Below are 9,719 nucleotides of genomic sequence, written 5' to 3' on the forward strand. Positions count from 1 at the left end.
AATAAATAGGACACATAACAATATTATATTTTACCTATTACATTTACAGCAGGGACAATCAGAAATCACCTTCTTATTATGTGGCAGGTTTAAATTACCAAATCTTGCTTATCTGGCCATTTACAAAAGGCAGATGACTCTGCACTCATACATCAAACACATATTACATGTACTGCCTATATACAGTCATATATCATGTTTCCGTTGGCTTACTTCAGCATTAATTTGGGTTCAGAAAAAAAAAACTGCAGTCCCTAACAGCACATCATGGGCCCTCAGGGTGAGAACCACTTCTCTAATCCATCATCCAGTCTATTCATCCAGCTGAATCACACATACCTACGGAAGTGCACAATATAAAATGTAGACCTGCCTACAGTTCACACCCTTTACTGAGCACTATGCAGGAAGGAGGAAACAGTTTGAGGTCAGCCCTCATCACAGATTTGGGTTTGTAATTGTTTGTATTGGCCAGGTCAGGAGCTGAGGCTGTTAGAGTTTGGGTTGAACTGGGGTAATGAAGTTTAAATCAGGATTGTAAATGGGATTATTAGGAATAAAATATAATTGGTGTTAGGATTATTATCATTAATATTTTGAGTTCAGTTGAAAATGGTGTTAAGATTGTTAAAAATAGGTTTGGTATTGTAATTATTTATTAAAAATTAGAAATGAGCTTGGTATTAGATTTTGGGATTATTCAATTAGGGGATTTTTGTCATTGAAGTAATTATTGTAAGTTTTTAAAGATGGGTTTGGTATTGTGATAAGTGTTAGGGTTCAGAAATGTGGCTGGATTTTGACATTATGATTTTTTTGTAAAGATTTAACAGTGGGATTGTTTTTTTTAAATTATAATTATTAGTGTTATAGTTAGATGGGTTGACATGAATTTGGTATTGGATTCTTAGGATTTATATATATATATATATAAGGTTAATATTTCAATTAGGATTATTAGTTATTATTGTTTAGAGTTGGGTTTTGGGGTTATTATTACTATGGTTTAGAGAAGAGGTTTGGTATGGGGTTAAATTTGGGTTGGTGTTTAATATAGGGATTATTGTTGTAAAGGTTTAAATGTCAGAGCTGACAGGATTTAGATTTAGGCTAGTATGTCGTTTGGGATTGCTATCATTTCAGTTGATGGTTAAGGTTCTTGCACAAGGAAACAACATTGGCTTTTCAGCTCAGCTGGAATTTGAACTCACAAATTCTTATCTGGAGTGTAGAACCTTGAACATTACCAATGCCCAAACAGCGGTCATCTATGATTAGTTATTTGACTCTGTGCCACTTAAGTTAACATGAAGCTTTGAGGAAGGGAAAGGTACTTCCTGTTTCCGAAAAGAGAGAGAGTAAGAGATGGAGGCAGGGCAGGGCCTCCCGGCAGCATTGGCAGTGCTGCAGTATTTTGTCTGAAATGTCTGAAATGTTGGTGGAGGGAAAAGCCTCCCTTGGAACGGGAGGATTGGGAGCCTGAGGGCTGGGGATCAGAGGTTAGACTATCCTGACGGATGTGGCCCTTCATCACAGATAAAATGACACACTCCCACTAGACTTTACATGTGTGTGTGTGTGTGTGTGTGTGTGTGAGAGAGAGAGAGAGAGAGAGAGAGAGAGAGAGAGGGCAAAGAAAGTATGATTTTGATGTATTTTTCCAAATATTTTTCTGTTTATTTCCAAATAAATAGAACACTGAACTTACTGAAATTTACATACAGTTTAGGTTGTAAAAAAGGTGGGATCATTTATTTTGGCCTCCTACATACATAAAACAGTGGACATAAATAGTGTGAGATGTCCTGCTTTTTGGCACAGAAGCTTCTAAGCCTATTGCGATGTAAACTTACTGTGGAAAGTGTTAACGAGGTTCTAGCAGCTTCTAATTCATGGTCAGGGGCACTGCCAGGGATTTTGGGCCTCATTTAAGTATATCACATTGATTCCCACTACCCCAGGCCACGCCAACTCCAAAAATGCAACACTGTGCATACAGTGGAATTCACTATTTGATGTGAGACTGATACTCTCTGTAAGAAACGTGCTAAAGGCGCTACAGTCTTCTACAGTTTCAATGCCAAAAATTATTTTCAGTTTCTTTTCTCTTTAATGTGTCAGTTTCATCTTTTTCTGTTTTTTGGTTTCCAGATATGTCTTTAAAATAAGATGTGATGCTTCAGTCCTCACTTGCAAGTTTCTGCTGGCAAGTACTGTTTGTGCTTGGTTTGAGGGTGGATTGACCATTACATGTAAACTGAAGGAGGCTGTCTGGGTGTTTACTTTTTTGTCAAAACCTTTGACAAAGTTGGTTTTAAATAAAATATTGTATTAATAATGATAGTCTAATCATTATTTTGAGAAAAGAACACCTTATGTTCAAATAATTTCATTTTAGAACACTTGTCAGTGACAGGCCCTTAGAATCATTCTAACTCTGATCCTCTTCCATCCCTTACTCATATTTACATTTGCTGCATTTAAAAGACAATTTGAGCAATTGTGGGTTAAGGGCCTTGCTCACAAGCTCAACAGTGGCAACTTGAACCAGCAACCTTCTGACTAGTACCTTGTCCAGTACCTTGCCCACTGAGCTACCAGTGTCCATGTGGTGCCCCGGCTGACCTGAGAGCAATTAGTTTTTCTTCTTGACCTTGGCAAAAGACTACTTTGGAGGAGTCGTTGGTGCAGCCAGTCAATCCATAAAAAGAAATGACCATGCAGATACAGTCAATCATAGGATATTAGAAGCTTTCTTCTCGCCGCCTAAACATACAAAAGTTGTATCAGCATTTTCTGAATTTTCACTAGTTGGGAGTGGGTGAGTGACTGGACTTGCCCTGTCTCTGTGTATTCCTGACCCAATGTGACCCTGAGCAGGATGAAGTGGTTGCAGAACAAATTGATGACATTTGTCTATCTATCTATCTATCTATCTATCTATCTATCTATCTATCTATCTATCTATCTATCTATCTATCTATCTATCTATCTATCTATCTATCCCAATCATTTAGTGACAGAAGACAAAACAGTTATCTAAATAAGTAATATCTTAAGATTGCAATGACATACGTACTGTAACTGCCCATTATGTTACACCGACCAGGCATAGGCTAGGCGACTGGGTCAGAGCATCTCCAAAACTGCAGCTCTTGTGAGGTGTTCCCAGTCTGCAGTAGGAACAGTGGTAAACCGGCATCAGGGTCATGGGCCAAGGCTCATCGATGCACGTGGGCAGTGAAGGCTGGCCCATGTGGTCTGATCCAACAGACGAGCTCCTGTAGCTCAAATTGCTGAAGAAGTTAATGCTGGTTCTGATAGAAAGGTGTCAGAATACACAGTGCATCACAGTCGCAGGGCTGTTTTGGCAGCATAAGGGGGTTATGCTTGATTGGTGTATATAAACGTTTGGTTTTACACAGACAGAACTTTAACTTCAAGTCTTGTTTTGGTTACACTGAGAAACCGTGTCTGTGGGTCAGATGGCTGTTACCACATTCAACATTTCTGTTCTGAGACCTTATTCTAACATACACCAGATTTTTCTGATGAAACCAGACCCTCTTCATCCACTTCTGAAGCGTTTGGCTCTTAATTAGAAACACGTTACACTGAAAATGCACGTCTGTTTGAAATGCCAGGCAGGGTCGCTTTAGCATGCAGATGTAGAATCCAGAGCTCTCGGAACGGACAAAACGCAGAGCTAATGTCAGATCTGTGTACTGTGCTTGAAATGTATGGTAAATGATGGGGAAAAGGCTGAGACATGAAGTACAAATAAGGAGACAGCATGGGTACATGCTACTATACTGTGCAAGCATGTGGTAGAATTGATGTGTGTGTATTTTTTTTTTATGTCTCAGTGTCTGGGACTAATAAAAAACAATGAAGCAATAACTGTTGTTTTATTTTCGTCCACACCCTTTCCTCAACTTGTTTTGGAGACTTTTGGAGTCTTTTTTTATAGTGAACTGTAAGTTATGTGATGTGGTTCAACAAAAAGTCATTAAACAACAGAATAAGAAGGATACAGCCACCACCACAGGGAGGGAGTAACGCCTGGGAGTAACATTTAAACATTTAGCGTTTAGCAGTCTTGCTGGGTTTAAATGCCTCTCATCACTCTCTGTAGGGAGTTATGCATGTTCTCCCTGTGGTCATATAAGTTACTGTTGGATCCTGGATAATTGGCACTTTCTTCTCGCCTCCTGAACATACAAAAGGTGGACTGGCATTTTTTGAATTATCACTAGTTTGGAGTGGGTGAGTGACTAAACTTGCCCTGTCTACTGTGTATTCCTGACCCACTGAGACCCTGACCAAGATGAATTGTTTGCAGAAGAAATAGTTCACATTTGTGTTGGGTTTCTTCATATTTACTAAGCCATAACATCAAAACCACCTCCTTGCTTTTACACTCACTGTCCATTTTATCAGCTCCACTTACCATATAGAAGCACTTTGTAGTTCTACAATTACTGACTGTAGTCCATCTGTTTCTCTGCATGCTTTATTAGCCCCCTTTCATGCTGATCTTCAATGGTCAGGGCCCCCACAGGACCACCACAGAGCAGGTATTATTTAGGTGGTGGGTCATTCTCAGCACTGCAGTGACACTGACGTGGAGGTGGTGTGTTAGTGTGTGTTGTGCTGGTATGAGTGGATAAGACACAGCAGTGCTGCTGGAGTTTTTAAGCACCTCACTGTCACTGCTGGACTGAGAATAGTCCACCAACCAAAAACATCAAGCCAACAGTGCCCTGTGACCACTGATGAAGGTCTAGAAGATGACCGACTCAAACAGCAGCAATAGATGAGCGATCGTCTCTGACTTTACATCTACAAGGTGGACCAACTAGGTAGGAGTGTCTAAAAGAGTGGACAGTGAGTGGACACGGTATTTAAAAACTCCAGCAGCACTGCTCTGTCTGATCCACTCATACCAGCACAACACACACTAACACACCACCACCATGTCAGTGTCACTGCAGTGCTGAGAATCATCCACCACCAAAATAATACCTGCTCTGTGGTGGTCCTGACCATTGAAGGACAGCATGAAGGCAGGTTTAAAAAGTATGTAGATAAACAGATGGACTACAGTCAGTAATTGTAGAACTACAAAGTGCTTCTATATGGTAAGTGGAGCTGATAAAATGGACAGTGAGTGTAGAAACAAGGAGGTGGTTATAATGTTATGGCTGATCAGTGTAGACCCATCATAACAAAATAAACAGATTTTCTGAAAATCAAAAGCAAACCCAAGTAGCCTTTGAGAATTCAAGAGTTGTCCAATCACAGTTGTCCTATAACAACTACATAAAGTCTGAATGTTCTCCATGAGCCGGAGCTGCTTTTACTGTTTTTTCCATCAGCACAACACCCACGCAGGAGTGAATAGACCGAGGGTGATCTGTCTTCCTGATCATAATTCCTTCCAGCTCGCTCATTTTGGCTCATGCACCATAGTCAGTGGTTGTGTGGCATGAGAAAGTGAGGACCACTAAAGTACAGAGGATATTTCATTTACCCACAATGAAAAGAAGCAGATGTTAATATTCAACATGCTCTGAAGTTTATCCAGCTAGGTGACATGGGGAAAGCAATGTGCTGCTTTCCTGATGATGACATATACACTGTATGCTAAACTTACACCAACACCAGTAGTAAACCATGATTTGTAAACGTTTGCCCCTCTGACCACCCATCCCTCGTCAGAAAAAACAGCCTAATTTACAGTCCTCTCCTAAAGTAATGCAAAACTTAAGAAACAAACCTTAAGATGATATTTCAGCTTTTGAAATGCATCAAGAAAACAGCACCATGGTAATACCACAGCGGGCAGAACTTGTCATAAAGTCAGCAATAACAAAGCCCACCTATTTGGAGGAAAGATATGATTGGACAATTTGATTATCAGTGAATTACTATAGCTCAGCCCTTAAGCTTTAACTTATAGCTGGACCACCAATCACCAACATTCTGTCCAACAGCAGAGGCCACATAATTCTAATAATTGGGAGAACAAAGCGGCTTCTTTACCTTCACATTCCAACTCAAACAGGTTGAATAGGCAGGTGTGACTGATTTATTTGCTTAGATTTGTATTAGTTTAAATGCTGATTGGTAAATTATGAGTAGATAAAATAAAACTTACTTTAAAAATACATGATGAGGCATAACATTATGACCACCTTCCTAATATTGTGTTGGTCCCCCTTTTGCTGCCAAAACAGCCCTACAACTGTGATGCTCTCTGTATTCTGACACCTTTCTATCAGAACCAGCATGAACTTGTTCAGCAATTTCAGTTACAGTAGCTCCTCTGTTGAATCGGACCACAGCCTACATGCATCAGTGAGCCTTGGCCGCCCATGACCCTGTCGCCGGTTTACCACTGTTCTTTCCCTGGACCACTTTTGATAGATACTGACCACTGCAGACCGGGAACACCCGACAAGAGCTGCAGTTTTGGAGGTTGTCTATAGCCATCACAATTTGGCCCTTGTGAAACTCGCTCAAATCCTCACGCTTGCCCATTTTTCCTGCTTCTAACATCAACTTTGAGGATAAAATGTTCACTTGCTGCCTAATATATCCCCCCCACTAACAGGTGCCGTGATGAAGAGATAATCAGTGTTTTTCACTTCACCTGTCAGTGCTCATAATGTTATGCCTGGTTGGTGTATTTTTTAATATATTAGGCCCTTTCATCCTGTTTTAGCATGATTGTGCCTCTGTAAAAAAAACTGATGTGACCTGCACAGAGCCCTGACATCAACCTCATCGAACAGTTGTTTGACGAATTAGAATTCTAATTGCATGCCAGGTATTTTAGTCCATTATTTGTGCCTGACCTTACAAAAGCATTTTTGTGAGGCCACAGAGGGGGCACAGAGGCGCATATGATTTGTTGATTTGTTGTAATTGACAGTCGCCTCAGCTTAATGAGTGTTAATTCGCCCCAGGTGAAGGTTCCTCTATATATCACAGTTTCTTTCTCTCAGTTTTACCTGAGAGAAACTCCTCTGTCTGGCAAACCTGCTTTTCTTTGTGAAACAGTGGTGGCGATTTAGGTCCGGTATGGTTTTCTATTGACAGTGTTGCCTGCATAGATGATCTAATTTCATTGTACCAACTCTGGATGAGCAAGCTGCCCCAGAGGCAGAGTGACAATCTCTTTTTCCGGAGCAGTCCTAATGTAGTGGAACCATGCTGGGAACGGACTATGCCAGTTGATGGTAGAGGTACAGTTCATGTATCTCCATTCCTGACCTGTGTTAGGGTTTCCTATTTTCTCTTTTTCTGAAAACTGAGTTGTTAACACAGCTGATATTGAAACAACCAATTATCAGTCCTGCGCTATACGTCTTCTATCCACTTTCTCCGTTGCAGGCTGTGGATGTTTTGTCTTCTGTTGTTTTTGTCACCTTATTGATTTGTGATTGTCCCCTTTACTGCTAGTGTCTGTTTAGCCACAGTATTGTTCTACCTTTGTTAAAGCATTTCTTTCATGCAGGTGCAGAGCATGCCGTCATGATTTAATAATGAGGCAGGCCCATCTTGTTACAGTTCTCCCTGTGTCTCCATGAGTTTTCACTGTTTTCCTCTGTATTCCAACCTTGTATTTATTGTTTCTGGGTGGCGCCAGACGCACTTTGACCTCGAACAAGATAAACAAGCGTATGTATACACCGATCAGCCATAACATTAAAACCACCTCCTGCTTTCTACACACACTGTCCATTTTATCAGCTCCACTTACCATATAGAAGCACTTTGTAGTTCTACAATTACTGGCTGTTACAGGACCACCACAGAGTAGGTATTATTTAGGTGGTGGATCATTCTCAGCACTGCAGTGACACTGACATGGTGGTGGTGTGTTAGTGTGTGTTGTGCTAGTATGAGTGGATCAGACACAGCAGCGCTGCTGGAGTTTTTAAATACCGTGTCCACTCACTGCCCACTCAGTTAGACACTCCTACCTAGTTGGTTCACCTCGTAGATGTAAAGTCAGAGATGATCGCTCATCTATTGCTGCTGTTTGAGTTGGTCATCTTCTAGACCTTCATCAGTGGTCACAGGACGCTGCCCTCGGGGCGCTGTTGTATGGATGTTTTTGGTTGGTGGATTCTTCTCAGTCCAGCAGTGACAGTGAGGTCCCATCAGCATTGCTGTGTCTTAGGCACTCATACCAGCACAACACACACTAACACACCACCACCATGTCAGTGTCACTACAGTGCTGAGAATGATCCACCACCCAAATAATACCTACTCTGTATTGGTCCTGTGGGGGTCCTGACCATTGAAGAACAGGGTGAAAGCAAGCTAAAAAGGTAATAAATGGACTACAGTCAGTAATTGTAGAACTACAAAGTGCTTCTAAATGGTAAGTGGAGCTAATAAAATAGACAGTGTGTGTAGAAACCATGAGGTGGTTTTAATGGTATGGCTGATAGGTGTATGTGTGGCTTGTGCTTCTTTGAGAGAGCATACATTTACACTTTCGCATTTAGCAGACGCTCTTATCCAGAGCAACTTACAGAAGTGCTTTCACAGACAAAGATGCTATTAAAGCTAAATAAATGCATGTTATTGCTCAGCTTAAGTGCTTAGTAAAGAGTTGAGTCTGTAATCATCTTTTGAAGACGAGAGCCTCAGATGTATGAACAACAGGGGAAGTTCATTCTACCACTTGGGTGCTGGTACAGAAAAGAGCCTTGATGCCAGTCTTCCTCAAGTTCTGGGTTGAAAATCAAGACGGGCATGACTAGTGGTTCAAAGGTTGACAGGTTTTGGTTCGTTCATGGGTTGAACTTTGTCTAACATTTAAAAAGAACCGGTTTTGACCAAGCAGATTGTCAGAAATCTCACAGTGAACTTTTAAAATAAAATGTTACATTTGTGAAAGTCTTTGGACAAAAATGATGTGCTTTACATAGAAGGAACAGTTGCAGAAACCACTGAAAACCAAGTACAATGTACAAGTGTATGTAAAGCTTTCTATGTAGTAAATTAGATATTAAATTAATTACTTACTTGTTTTCTGAGGTGGGCGGCTGGCAGTGGAGATCAGTAACGGCTTTGCTTCGACCCAGCCATGCTTTTCTTTCTCCCAGGAATGAGGACTAGTCCTGTCTGAGATTGTTGCATCACTGGTCATGGCACCACCTTCGGTCCAGCTGACCCCTCTCCTGATCGGCTCATGTCCCCTTTCCATTCCTCCGCTCTGGGGTGACTACTTAAAGAATTTACTCAAACAAAAAAAGTCTTAGGGTCCGTCGTCTTGCTTTGTGTTTGCCCTTACTGGTGGTCCGAAATGAGGATTCTAGCTTGTTTGGATATGTCCAGCTTTGCTTGCAAAACAAAACAAGTAAAAAAAAAAAGAGTTCTGGCTGCTTGTATCTCTTTCCACAAGAATGTAACTCAAACTTCAATCCTAGGAGACTCTGATGCACCCTGGATCCATTCCAAAGGAAAATTGCCAAATAAATTTCACAATTTGCGCTGTGCTTCAGTGCAGATCCGGTAAGCGCTGTAACACCATCCACTGTTCTGCTCGGGTTTGTTTTCCTTCAGCAGTCCAGACATTTCTCTTCCTCTCTTTCTTCTTACAGCCCCCAAACACTCCCCACTCGTATATCAACACCAGACAGGGCACGGCTCTCGAAGATACACACGCTACAACAATGTCTCAGAAGAAAAGCAAC

General features: G+C 41.1%; 1 protein-coding gene across 1 annotated transcript in view; it reads right to left on the reverse strand.

The window, feature by feature from the left end:
• LOC134300492 (synaptopodin) overlaps nucleotides 1-9,229 on the reverse strand; it is a 37,718-nt gene extending 28,489 nt beyond the window's left edge. The window contains exon 1 of the mRNA XM_062985122.1: nucleotides 9,049-9,229. Coding sequence (XP_062841192.1) covers nucleotides 9,049-9,229 — 181 coding nt within the window. The remainder of the gene's footprint in view (nucleotides 1-9,048) is intronic.
• Nucleotides 9,230-9,719: the final 490 nt, after the last annotated feature.

The sequence above is a fragment of the Trichomycterus rosablanca genome, chromosome 1 (assembly GCF_030014385.1).
Source record: "Trichomycterus rosablanca isolate fTriRos1 chromosome 1, fTriRos1.hap1, whole genome shotgun sequence".
Taxonomy (NCBI): domain Eukaryota; kingdom Metazoa; phylum Chordata; class Actinopteri; order Siluriformes; family Trichomycteridae; genus Trichomycterus; species Trichomycterus rosablanca.